This window comes from Diceros bicornis, chromosome 2 (genome assembly GCF_020826845.1).
Source record: "Diceros bicornis minor isolate mBicDic1 chromosome 2, mDicBic1.mat.cur, whole genome shotgun sequence".
NCBI lineage: Eukaryota > Metazoa > Chordata > Mammalia > Perissodactyla > Rhinocerotidae > Diceros > Diceros bicornis.
Genome location: NC_080741.1, coordinates 370,386 through 384,673, shown reverse-complemented (window position 1 = coordinate 384,673; position 14,288 = coordinate 370,386). Strand labels below are relative to the sequence as shown.

At 44.0% G+C, this 14,288-nt stretch overlaps 1 protein-coding gene across 8 annotated transcripts in view; it reads right to left on the bottom strand.

The window, feature by feature from the left end:
• The window catches only part of PLCH1 (phospholipase C eta 1), a 221,633-nt gene that overhangs the window by 89,363 nt on the left and 117,982 nt on the right, over nucleotides 1-14,288 (bottom strand). For all 8 annotated transcript variants that reach the window (XM_058550512.1, XM_058550540.1, XM_058550559.1 and 5 more), the window contains exons 3-5: nucleotides 13,465-13,611; nucleotides 11,275-11,518; nucleotides 2,064-2,193 (exon numbers count right to left, since the gene is read on the bottom strand). In XM_058550512.1, the coding sequence (XP_058406495.1) occupies nucleotides 2,064-2,193; nucleotides 11,275-11,518; nucleotides 13,465-13,611 (521 nt within the window). The remainder of the gene's footprint in view (nucleotides 1-2,063; nucleotides 2,194-11,274; nucleotides 11,519-13,464; nucleotides 13,612-14,288) is intronic.

Genomic DNA, 14,288 nt, shown 5'->3' with positions numbered 1-14,288 from the left:
TGTCATTTTAAAGGTGGAGACAGACGGGTCCACAGAATATCAGCATTTTTATCAGTGTGTGAGGCTCTTGGCCGTCAGGTATTTGCATCCTAAGAAACAGGGTCTAATGCTCATATTTCTACCACAGCTTTGTTTCAAAACATCTAACCCTGGATACAGAGCTGAAACACTTTTCAAGACTTCCTTGTAAATACCTGACAGTCAAGAAAAGTACAACTCTGAGGTTTAAACAATGGCATCTAAAGAAGCTATCCACACCTTGAAAGATTCCTTTAAAATAAAAATCAGTTGAATCTTGCACTGCAGCAAAAAGGCAAAGAGAATTCTAGGAAGTCTTGGACATCATCACCAGCAGTTCAGTCAAAAGAAAGAGAAAGCTCCTGAAATAACAGCAAGACCCCTGGTCCTGTTGCTCCCCCCATGAGCATAAAGGACCCTGCGAGATGGGAAGGCTGCGGTGGAAATGTCCTGCATGTGCAGGCACAGCTGCCATCCAGCCAGTCCTGGCTCTAACAGTCTTTAAATCTAAGGTCATAAAAAGAGACCCTTAATGTGTTCTTAAAACCTGTCTAAAAGATTTACTTCCCTCTCATAAGACATTTGACATAAACACTGCCTGGTTTACCCTCTAAAGTACTTCGTGCGCTAGAGATAAAAGGTATCTGAAGGAAAAAAATACAGAAGAGGTAAAAGTAGTTCAATATCTATGTTACCTCCTTATCTTACTTCGAGAAAGCACCCCAAAATAGATTCTTTCTGTAGATAGGGACTTTCCCCTCCTCTGTAAGCCTGGCATCTCTGCTTCATGAGCAGCCACCTCTCCAGTGCGAGGAACACCTCCTATGGAGAGGAAGAGACGGGGCCCTGGAGCTCACACAGGGCAAAAGGGAGCTGTCACGGGAGTGCCAGGTCACGCAGACCTCCTGCAGTGTAAAGACAGCTCACTCTGTCTGCGACAGCCCATGGCCCCCCACAGTCCCACTCCCTCTCTGGGAGCGTCTACAGTGTATCTCCTTCCTTCCCCCTCTGTCCTCGCTCTCCAGCGCAATGGGACCAGTCCCACAATGCAAACCACTCCAGCCAAGAGCTTCAAGGACAGGACCACCAAGAGGCCCCAGAACCGGGCCGGCCTCTGCCTTCCATCATGGCTTCATCTCAGCTCTCATGTTCTTCCTGCCCTTAGAACCTCTAACAACAAGCGGTTAGAAAACAAAGGAAGCACAAAACATTAAACGTCACAAAATATCACCCCTCCATCCTTATTTTTACATGTACAGAACACTACCTACCTAGTCACCAAGAACAGAAAATCATTGCAAAACACAGATTATGCCTATGACTTATCTCCAGGTAAAAGCCGTTCCCAAATTAATATTCTAGGAAGTACTAAAACTCTGACACTGCTTTTGCACCAACTTAAACTCAACAGAACTCACTTCTGCCCCATAGACTGAGGACTAAGCACAATCCCAGCCGGAGGCCACGCAGTAAGTCTGGGCCCAAGGATGCTCCTTGAGGACTTCCCACAGGGGAGCAGCATCTCCTCTCACACCAACGGGAGGCCGAGCACACTCCTGCAGAGCTGCCTACACGGCAGGAGCCACAGGCACTCCCAGGCCTCACAGATCCTAAATCTTAAATTCGTCTGAAACAAAGCAGAGGGCTCTCGAGGACTTCGACAGTGGGGTTTTTTCATGTTACTTAGTCTTGGTTCTGATCCTCATGACAGTCTGCGAGGAGGCAGATGAGACAGCATGATCCCCTCTAAAGGACTCGATGGCACTGACTCCACTGTGTAATGTCAGGTCAGGTGCTTATAATCACTATGAAAGCAGCAGCAACAACAAAAAAGCCTTTTAGGAAGTGAAATTGTGGGTGCATGTTCAGCTTAGGAAGTACTTTTTCCTTGATGAAGTAAAATGTCTCTTCTATCAAAGAGAAATAAAACAGCACAGAGCAGGTAGCATTGGCTTCCAACAGAACACACAGCCCCGAAACGTCTAAGTGCGCCAACAACCTGTGTCGCGTGTTTTATGGGAGGCCAACGCCATGGAGGAACGTACCTGGAACATCTGTCTGACTTTTCTCCGGGGCAGGTTGACGTTGAGTTTATGCATCAGCTGGTGTATCTCCTCAATGTTCAACAAGCCGTCGCCATTCTTATCCGCCTCCTCAAAGGTCTGTTTCACCCATGTGCACAAAGGTCAAGGGAAACGTGTGTTTTCACCACAAGAACAGCTGCTCTCTCCCAGGATGGTCACGGACATTTAACACTGAACTGGGGGAGAAAGTCTTCTGAGGAGCCTGCAACGCCCAGGCTCCGGGAGCCACTGACAGTGACACAGGAAGGAAGGGAGGGAGGAGGGCCCAGAGGGTGACTCCCTTCACTGGGACGTGAGACGGAACTAGTGTTCTGAGAGCCTCTTTACCTCCAGCCTTCTCCTGCGACCTGCTAAAGAACTTCTAAGATGTACTGAGGCCTCAAAGAACCAAAGTCAGGCCTCATCGCCTCCCTCTATGACTTCTCCTCTAGCATCTTCTTTCATCACACCCCACACTACACGATCTTCTCAATTCCCTTTTCTCAGTCCCACTCCCGCATTTAGGAATTTAGATCTTCCAGTTCATCAGCCTTCCAGAGCATCTCCTCATTGTTCAGACGAGGATATGACTGGAGGAGAGGAAGAAATGTGCTAAGGACAGTAAGAGAACCAGGTCTCCACCCCAGGCCTCCTGCCACCAGTGCCGCTCTCCTCGCCCCACAGACGGCCGTCTCCAGACTGTCCCTCTTCCTGTTACCAACTTGGACTGTTCCAACCTGAGAGCCCCAAACCCCGAGTCAAGGCAGGAAGATGAAGCACGAGCCTGACAGCAAAGCTCAGGTCTGACACGGGTGACTGAGGACGTGACACTGAGTTAGATACAGAGGATTTACACCACATGAGCCGAGATTGTAAAAGACACTCCACTGCATGAGTCTTGGGTTGTTTTACATAGTGAGCAAGCAGAATAAATCGTGACAAATGGATGAGTTAAAAATTCCCAGTTAAGTTTTAGCAGAGGAATTTTTATGATTCATAGTTGTTGGGGACGAATTACAGAAGGCAGGAATCGGATGTATACTCAGAAAACCAGACTGAGCTTCAGAACGCGAAGGGTAACAAAGAGGAAAAGAAGAAAGGAGACGGAAGGAAACCAGGGAATCCAAGTTGCGGAAAAGCACAGGTTTAAAACCAACAAGTGGGAAAACGGTGCGGTCAGAGGACAGGGTGGATGGATAATACCTGCTTACCAAGCAGGGGACATCAAACAGAGATTTTCATTTTAAGTCAAACTATTAACGTAACAGAGCACATTTACATTTCTTAGGTGATTCAAATTACGACTGCGGGAGACTGCACCTTAGAAAGTAAAAATACCAGAAAGTGAGTCTTATTTCTTCTCAAGTTAAATAGAGGTGATTTTCAGGTTGTAAACACCTTCTTCACATTCTGTTCCCTTTATAACATGTGAAAATAGCCAGCCTGGTTCTTTTAAGTTCAATCTTTCCTCCTAGAGATCAGGCAGGACCTCAGTACCCCTGACACCCAGGAGCTAAGGGTGGCCAAGACTAGGGAGAATGACTGAAGCATCGAGAGTGAACCTTGGCCATTCCCAGTAGGAACCTGATCTCACTTCTCTGTTTTCTGGGCCCACAGCCCCATCCATGAGCTCCACTTCTTTTTACTGTGGACACTGCTCTGGGCCCCACAAACCGTGTTCCCAGAGTCCAAAGAAGTGATGACGTGAGTCCAGTGGTGGCCGTATTTCCACCCTTTCATTCTACACTTCTTCACCAAGGCCTCTCAGAGGCTTCTCCAGAGAAGAGCACAGACAAGCAAACCCTAAGTGTGAGTGTTCTGCAGGGATATACATACCCTTGAGGGTGGGTCTGTGTCTGCAAGGCCCTCAGTGGCAACACACAAGCTGGCCTCGTGATTGGGTCTGGTGGAGACAGAAGCATAGCTAGGATCAGGCCACGAAACAGACACCAGTTCTGATTCTACACTGGCCTGGCCCTGGGATAGTGGGTCACTTATGTCACTTCTAATGTCAGTGAGCACAACCAGATGACCTCAAAGTCTCTTCCACCTCTAAGATTCAATGAAAGGAAAACCATTCTCTCCAGTAACAGCACACATGGTATAAGATACAGTCGCAGGTGAATGTATACTGATATCCTGAAGTTGTTCTTCGTAATTAAAACACGAGTGCCCAAGAAAGCCCTGAATTAATGATTCATAGCCATATACATGATAAATTTAAGGACAGAAACAGTCACCCTGCAAAGAAAAATTGAGAGTAAAAACTGAATGAAAAGTTACAGCCCAGTATTTTTTACCAAGAAATTATAGGAAAATGGAAAGCAGTGAATGGTATTTTTTGTACAGGGATGGGCAAACTTTTTCTGAAAAGGGCCTGACAGTAAATATTTTAGGTTTTGCCGGCCACTGGGTCTTGACTGCAACTACTCGACTCCGCTGCTGTTACACAAAAGTAGCCGTAAACGATACATAAATGAACTGGCAGGGCTATGTTCCAATAAAACTTTATTTATGGACACTAAAATTTGAATTTTATATCATTTTCACATGTCACAAAATGTTCCTCTTCTTTTGACTTTTTCAACCACTGAAAAACCATTCTTAGCTCAGGAGCCCATAGAAAAACACATTGTGGACCAGATGCATCCTGCAGGTTGCAGACTTCAGGGCCCCTGACTCAGGGAGAAGGTGTACAGGTTTACAACATCCATAAGGGACTGCTAAAGTCTTCTAGAAGCGATAATTTCCCTCATGGGGCAAAGAGACAACGTGGGGGAATCACGGAGGAGAATGGTCAGAGGGAGAACAAGGCTGAAGCTACGTGCCAACACCACCATCTCTGCAGGCAGGGCCCACTGAGATTTCAGACTGTAATCTACCTGCATAGGAAAGCAAAACATTCGCCAGTTCTTACCTCTCTTCAGCAATAACAATAGCAGTTGTTATTTACAGCATCCAATATGTGCCGGACAGTGTTCTAAGCACTTTGTGTACATCAGCTCAATTGAGGGTAGGGAGGCAGTGTGATTAACATCATCACTATGTTACAGATAAAGACGCTGAGGCAAGAGTGTAAGGGACTCACCCAAAGGTGCACAGAACACGCAGAACAAGAGCTGGACCCCAGGCAGAGCAGCACCAGCCTGAGGCCTTAGACACGATGCCATGTTGCTTCTCACACACAAGTACCGCGTCCACCTCCATTCACCACGGCCATGCTGCCAAGATAACTTGAAATACGCTGGACACCAGACAGATTTCTTCATACAGCCACTCAAGATGCAGTATTCTCATCATTCATTCACAGCTGAAATTTTCAGGAAATAATTGAAATGTAATAATAATGAACATCCCAAAGACGTTCTCCACAATTAATGTAATGACAGGTGTGTCCAATCGAGGATGTCATTCTGTTATTAAGATATTATCTAAAACCCTATCAAATTCTGACAAATCTGCATGAGAATGGTCCCCTGACTCAGCACAACTTTCCCTATTTTTGACATCAGCCTCGGCTTCATTATTTGTTAATTTCCTCCTTCCTCTTTTCTCCTCACTGACACAAATATCAACGGCTTCTATATTTCTTGTGAAATTGTTTCTCGTGCAGTTTGGAGGTACGCTTGCTTTCCAGAGAGCATATTTTCAGAATATGAAATCCCTCAGCTGTCAACCTTGTTAGTTCAAATATAAAAACTTTCTACTGCCAGTAAACATGGACAAATCAGGTTCAAAAAACTATTGAGGTAGGCTGGTATAAATTCAAAGTAGAGTACTATAACTTCAGATGTTAAATGCAACCCCCATGGTAATCACAAAGAAAACAGCCACAGACAAAAGGAAAAGGGAAAGGAATTTAAACGTTTCACTGCAAGAACTCAACTAAACACAAAAAAGACAGTAACGCACGAAATGAAGGACAAAAAAGCTATAAGACATACAGAAAATGAATTGCACAACAACAGAAGTAAGTCCCTATTTATCAGGAATTACTTTAAATGTAAATGGAGTAAACTCTCCAATAGAAAGACAGAGATTGGCAGAATGGATTTAAAAAATGATCCAACTATATGCTGTCTCCAAGAGACTCGCTTGAGATCCAAAAACACAAACAAGTTGAAAGGGAAAAGATGGAAAAAGATATTCCAAGCAAATACTAACCCAAAGAGAGCAAGATGGCTATACTAATATCAAACAAAACAGACTTCAAATCAAAAAGGGTTATAAGAGACAAAGAAGGACATTATATACTAATAAAAGAGTCAATACAAGAAGATATAACAATTATAAACATTTACACATCTACTGGCAGATCATCAAAACATATGAAACAAAACCTGACAGAATTGAAGGGAGAAACACACAGTTTCACAATAACAGTTGGAGACTTCAATACCCCACTCACAGTAATGGATAGAACAACCAGACAGCAGATAAAAAAACAGAGGACTTAACACAATAAACCAATTAGATCTAACAGACAGATACAGAACTCTCCACCCAACAACAGCAGCACATACATTCTTCTAAAGTGCATATGGGACATTTTTCAGGATAGATCATATTTTAGGCCATAAATTAAGTCTCAATAGATTTTTAAAGATAGATACCATACCAAGTATCTTCTTTGACCACAATGGGATGAAGTTAGAAATAAATAACAAAAGGAAAACTGAAAAATTCACAAAATTGTGGAAATTAAACAACACACCTTTAAACAATCAATGGATCAAAGATTAAACCACAAGGGAAATTAGAAAATACTTTACAGACAAATGAAATGAAAACATAACACACCAAAACTTGTGGGATGCAGCAAAAGCAGTGCTAAGAGGGAGATCTACAGCAATAAATGCTTACATTAAAAAATAAGAAAGATCTCAAATCAACAACCTAACTTTACAACTTAAGGAACTAGAAAAAGAAGAACAAACTAACCCAAAGCTGGCAGAAGGAAGGAAATAATAAAGATTAGAGCAGAGAGAAACGAAATAGAGAATAGAAAAATAATAGAGAAAATGAATGAAATCAAAAGTAGGTTCTTCAAAAAGATCAATAACATTGACAAGCTTTTAGCCAGATGGACTAAGAAAAAAAGAGGAAGGACTCAAATTACTAAAATCAGAAATGAAAGTGGGGACATTACTACTGACTCTACAGAAATAAAAAGGATGATAAAAGAGTGCTCTGAACAATTGCATGCCAACAAATTGGGTAAACTGGATGAAATGGACAAATTCCTAGAAACACAAAACCTACCAAGACTAAATCATGAAGAAATAGACAATCTGAATAGACCTATAACTAGGAAGGAGATTGAATCAGTAATCAAAACTCTCTCAACAAAGAAAAGCCCTGGACCTGATGGCCTTCACTAGTGACTTCTACCAAACATTTTAACAAGAACTAATACCAATCCTTCTCAAACTTTCCCAAAAATTGAAGACGAGGGAACACTTCTTAACTCATTCTATGAGACCAGCATTACCCTGATACCAAAGCCAGACAAAGACATAATATGAAAAAAAAACTATAAACCAATATCTCTTATGAACATTAATGCAAAAATCCTCAACAAGGTACTAGCAAATACAATTCAGCAGCATATTAAAAGGATTATGCACCATGACCAAGTGAGATTTATTCCTGGAATACAAGGATGGTTCAACATACGAGAATCAATTACTGTAATATGCTGTAAATACATAATGAAGAAAAAAAATACATGATTACCTCAATTGATGCAGAAAAAGCATTTGACAAAATTCAACACCCTTTCATGATAAAAACACTCAACAAAATAGGAACAGAAGGAAACTACCCCAACATAATAAAAGCCACATATGAAAAAACCACAGCAAACATCATATTCAATAATAAAAGACTGAAAGCTTTTCCTCTAAGATCAGGAACAAGATAAGGATGCCCACTTTCACCATATCTATTCAACACGGTACTGAAAGTTCCAGCCAGAGCAATCAGGCAAGAAAAAGAAATAAAAGGCATCCAAATGAAAGAAAGAAGTAAAATGGTCTCTGTTTGCAGATGATATGATCTCATGTGTAGAAAACCCTCAAGACTCCACAAAAAAGCTGTTAGATCTAACAAATGAATTCAGCAAAATAACAGGATACAAAGTCAACACACAAAAGTCAGGTGCATTTCTATACACGAACAATGAACAATCTGAGAAGGAAACACAAAAACAATTCCATTTACAATTGCATCAAAAAGAATAAAGACGGAATTTTTATAGTCAAGGGACTCTGACTAGCCGAACAATCTTGAAAAAGAACAAAATTGGAAGACTCACACTTCCTGATTTCAAAACTTACTACCAAGCTAGAGTAATCAAAAGAGTGTTGTATTAGCATAAAGACAAACATATAGACCAATGGAATAGAAGAGAGTCCAGAAACAAATCCTCATATATATGGTCAAATGATTTTTGACAAGGGGGCCAAGACCATTCAACGGGGAAAGGACAGTCTTTTCAACAAATGGTGCTGGGAAAACTGGATCTCCACATGTAAAAGAGTGAAGTTGGACCCTTACCTAACCGTACATACAAAAATTAACTCAAAATGGATCAAGGACCTAAATATAAGACCTAAAATAATAACACTGAGATGAAAACATAGAACAAAAATTTCATGACATTGGATTTGACAATGATTTCTTGGATATGACACCAAAGGCACAGGCAACAAAAGAAAAAACAGACAACTTGAACTTTATGAAAATAAAAATTTGTGCATCAAAGAACACTATCAACAGAGTAAAAAGACCCACAGAATAAAAAAAAATATTTGCAAATCATGTATCTGATAAGGGATTCATATCCAGAATATACAGAACTCCTAAAATAACCACCAAAAACCAAAAAAACGATTCAAAAATGGGCTGGGAGAAAAGTGTGGGAGGGTGTGCCTCAAGCTGTTACCATCAGAACGGGGGGAGAAGGTGCAAAACTGCTGACGACCACTTTCCTGTGTGCAGCTCTGTACTCTGGCTTACTGCAACAAGCGTGTATCTCTCATCTAACCAGTAAAATCTAATCAAGGGGAAAAGAGTCTTCACAACATACGCCCATTTCTCACTGTCTACTACTACATGGATTATGAGAGACATTCGTGTCAATGGCTAAAGGCCTTGAAATATTGTGAATTTGCTCCAGTTAGCTGAGTGAGGATAGCAGCTTCTAGAACTGATGTCTCCCACAGCTGCTGCCTTCCTCGACTTTGCTCAGGAACCCAAGAACCCTGTGCTGTCCTGGAGCCGGGGAACTGGAGGCAAGAGGAGAGTCTCGATTAGCCTTTACAGCCATCCTCAAAGTACAGTCCAAGGGCCTCGTAACCACAAGGTCCCCCTCCTCCAGCTATTTACCTGTGTGAGGCTAGATTTTCTTCATGCATTTCAACCAAAACAACACATCATGACAGACTAAGCATATTTGCAGAGGCAAATATGAGAATCCATGTTTTCCGAAGCAAAAGAGAAAAGCAATACTACTCTGCTCACTGATTTGTTTTGCTTTGAAAAATAAAGTGTTTTTCATAAAAATGTTAACATGTAATAGAGTTCATTACAATTTTAAATGAATTAACAAACATTTTTTAAATTCTCAGATTTAATTTCTAATATGACAAGTATCAACAGATGAAACCCACATGAACAGAAACTCTTTGGAGCCTCCAGTTTTTCAGTGTGCAGAAGGGCCCTGAGACCCAAGCCCGGTGACATTCACTGGTCTGTCCTGTCAGAGCTGGTGTAGGAAGGGCCTGCAACAGCACTCTGGCCAATGACGAGAGCTGGCCTTTCGGGAGGCTCCCGGGAAGTTTTTCTTTGCTCTTAAATAAAGATTTGTGAGCAGCACTCTGCTCCCTCTGGGCAGGGCTGTGTTCAGAGCTGCAGCAGCTCCGTGACCAAACAGCAGCCAGCTGAGGACCGAGCCAGCACGCTGAGACGGCAGCACCGGGGCTCAGCCGACACCACTGCACCACAGACTGACCGACATCTCAGGTCTCTTGTTCATGAGAAGTGAATACTCCTTATTGTTTCAGGCACTGTGGGCATGGTTCTCTGGCTTGTACCAGAAAGCATTCTTACTGATTCAGTATTTTTGTTTGTTTTTTACAAAATGTAAAGGAGTTAAGAACCAAACTACCAGCACAAAGCACAGAAAATTAGCTCCTGTGTTAGTGTTTTGTTCATTTAGGAATCCTAGTCGCATTTATCTGCACGCTGCGAATCCTGATGAAAACATCACGGCTCATCAGCTCAGACCTTCACACTGTCAAAACTCCTTTCAGGGGCTGAGCGTTTCCACTCGGCCCCAACAATGCCCTGGGTGAGGGATTATAGCTAGAGCAGCACACATCTGTCACCACTCTGCGGAAAACCAACAGGGCGCACATCCCAATGACAGCAGGAAGTGGTCCACTCCCTGCGTGGATGGGGCGCGTGTATTTTAGGGCCACTCAAAACTCAAAGGAGGGAACCAAAGCAGCCGCCCACTCTGACACCCTCACTTTACAGATAAGGAAACTGAGGCCAGAGAGGCCAGGCCACATGCCAGCTGGATCCGGAGAAGAGTGGCCTCCAGACCAAGCACAGTGTCAGCACGGCAGGACCACAGCAATGGTTTAATCAAGGATGAAACCCAGACTGCAGTTTCTCAAGCAATTTACAGAGGGTAAATGTTATTAAGTGAAAAATAACTTCCCCTCGAGTCTCAGTCACTCCAGTTTCCAAACTGTAGGTTACAGACAGCGAGAGCAGGGAGGGGCTTAGTGCTCGGACATGACTGTAACTCAAAACGTACCTGTTAAACCAAACTGACTTTGTAACACAGCAGTATTTTCTCTAACCTAAACAAAGGCTGTCCGGTCCCTCGCCTCTCCTAGGACACCTCAGGCTGCATCTGGAGGCTCGACTGAGGAGCTCATTCAGGCTCTGAAGGAGTCTGCTCCACACGAGCTTGTTTCTACATCGTTCGTGCATCATTCACTCGGGTGAAAGTGAGGAGGGGACAGAGGGGCAAAGGGAGACAGATAGGAAAGTGGCTTCAAGCCTCAAAATTATGGGAAGAAATAAAGCAGGGTCCTATGCTCACTTCCCATACACGTGCACACATACACACACACACCTGAACATGCACACAGCTCAAGAATAACGTTCTGGAGGATATTGGTCATGGGTCCTCTGCCTTTTGGCAAGGGAGTCTTCATCGCTGATGCCGGCCATCAGGTACTTGAGGCCTGTGATCCAGGTGCGGGCCTCCTCAGGGTTGGAGGTGATGAGGTCCAGGGCCTCCATGTGGCTGCCATGGTAGATGGTGAAGCAGCAGCTGGGGTCAAAGTCCCCTTCCGCTTGCCTGTGGAACACGTCCGACTGCCGGCCCTCGGTGACTTTGTAAATGGAGTCAATAAGAACTGTGAGGAGAGAGACACATCACACGGCAGGTGAAGATATGTGTACGGATTAAGAAAAAGGAAAAGCAAAGTCGTTTTACATTAAAAAAATAAGCATGAACAAATTCAGTCTGTGAGTTGCGGTTTTCAGTCCAAACGTGAAATACAAGCCCCACCATTTCCTGCTGGGGACATTCTCCACGCCGGGCCGTCCGGACATGCCCTCCCAGGCCCCGAGTCAAGATGCGCGGGAATTTATGACGGGAAGGGAGATGAAGACTGGTGGGAAACGGGGTCATGAATATGTCAAATTTACAGTTTACTTTCATGCAGAGAAGACACACAAAGACCTAGAGCCGACTGTGGTGTCTTACAATATGCATAAAATGACAGTTAAAAGTTGAAAAGAAGAAGAAACATCTGGTGATAACCGAACAGCACAGCAAAGCGTGACTGATGTTTACAGAGAGAGCGTTGACGGTGAAGGTGCAGCAGCCTTAGAGAGGCAGCGCCAGGGGAGACGTGAAGACATGGGGACGGAGGCCCACTGCAGGGGCGCCGACTCCGGGGGCCCCGACTGGGAGACTCAAGAGGGAGATGCCAGAGATGAGGCTGGACAGGCAGGCAGAGGCTGGCCGGTGCAGCGCCTGCAGTGACGCCCAGCCACCAGCCCCATCCACGAAGTGGAGCGACACTCAGGCCGGATCAGAGAAGCACTGGCAGGACGACCCCTTTAGATAAACCGCGTCTTTCGTTTGCTTGCTTGCTTGCTTTTCAGTAGGAATCACAAGTGCTGCCTTCTTCCCAACTGCCCACATGCACCGTCCGCTCATCGGCTCTGCCTTCACGGCCGTCTCCTGATTCTCTCCCGGCATCAACTCACTCCCCACACGACCCACCGGGAAACCAGCCTGTGTCCAGGCCCAGGGCAAGTTCTGGGGGGTCTAAGCCACGGGGGTGGCCTCATTCCAGTTTCTTCCGATTGATTCAGGAGTGGGAATGTGACCCGGTTCTAACAGAGGAGACACAGGCCATCTGCTTCGAGGGAGGGTTCTTCTCTCCTCAAGAGGAAGCACCAGAAGAAAAGGTGCACCTTCTCCGTCGGCATCTTCTCTGTCACGTCAGTTCTGAGGCCCAGAGTAGCTGAAGCCACGCCGCTGCCGCCCTGGTCACCTCAACACAAGAGACAGGGCCACGAGCGCTCAGAACACAATGGAGACTCCACGTCACCCACCTGTGGCCGCCCAGCTCTGACTTCTCCTCAGGTGAGACAATAAATCTATCGTGTGAGCCTAATTCAGTCGAGGTCTCCTGTTACTTGAAGAGAGAAGCATCTTAACCGATAAAAGCAGGAGAAACTAGCAAAATGGAGACTGGTTAGGAAACTTGGCAGTAGGCCACCAGAAAGGTGAAGAGACCCTGGACCAAGGAGGTTCCTGCGAGCACAGGAAGGAAGGGGCAGACGCGAGAGACGTGAGGGGACTCAGTGCGGACTGGTGCCGAGTCAGAAGGTGTGGGACAGAGAAGGAGTCAGAACAAAGCCATTTTGCTTGATACTAAAACAATTTTGTTGACTCATTAATCAGTTAACTATGCTGAGAATATCGTGATACACTTTAAAGTCCACTGGGTTTATGATATCCTTCACCTTTTATAGGAAAACCAAAGGCCTCAGACTACAAAAGCTCACATCCCAACTAAAAAACTATATATCACATCTCCAACACGGGACATATTAGCATTTATAGCATTCATGGATAAGAAAACTTTTATGGATTTAAATTCCCCAAAGAATTAAAAAAGCAAAAAATGGTCATCACTTATTCAGTCTCTCCACATCCTTTAACAATTGACCCAAAAACTTGCAAAAATATGCAAGTTCCACAGATGTGAAGCTCCCACAGGGCCCACCCAACATAACCCATGTGTCAGTGCATGGAGCCAAGCAAAGAACTCAGTTGTCTTACTTTTTGCTTTCTCGTTCTTCCTGGAGGGTCTCCATCGGAGGCGGGTCCGGTGCTCATCCAGGTAGAAGAGCCGGACCAGCCCCTTGGCCCCACGCTTCAGTTTGATCATCTGCGTCCCGGACTGCATTACACTCATGCATCTCTCAACTGCAAAAGAGGTTCAGGCACACTCAGCTCTTAGACACACATGCAGACTGGTGTTCAGAAACCCTGCCAAATGAAACCTCTGACTCACTCCTAAAGACTCCGAGACCAGAGACAAATTTGGTAAAGGTAATCTGGAAGAGAGTTGTTAAGGAAGGATGCACCAGGCTTCAGCCAGTAGAAAGCTTTACTGATTGAAATAAAATTCTACTTCCAGGTTAACAACGCATTACTGCTGCACACAGCCATCTTTGGTTCTAAGTGGCAACATATTTTTTGGTATGAAACTCATGATCATTTGATACTTGGATTTATGGTCATAAAGCAAGTTCTCAGACTTCATGTTAATCTTGTGAGTTTTTATATAGCCAGTTGTAAAAAATATCTTCTGATAATGCTTTAAAAAAGCAATCAACAGAAACAAGATTGCCAAAATGTTGACAACTGTTGAAGCTGGATGATGGCTACCTAGGGTTCATATTATTATATTTTTGTGTATATTCGAAAATAGCTAAATAAATATCATTTTTTTAATGCGATCAGCAAAAGACCAACTTTTCACAATTGAAGACAAAACATATGTTGATGAATTAAACGGCTGGGATCTTCCACCTAGAGGAATACCTCGGTGCCTGAATTCAGGCGATGTCCACACCACTTACAGCCTGAGTCTTACAGCC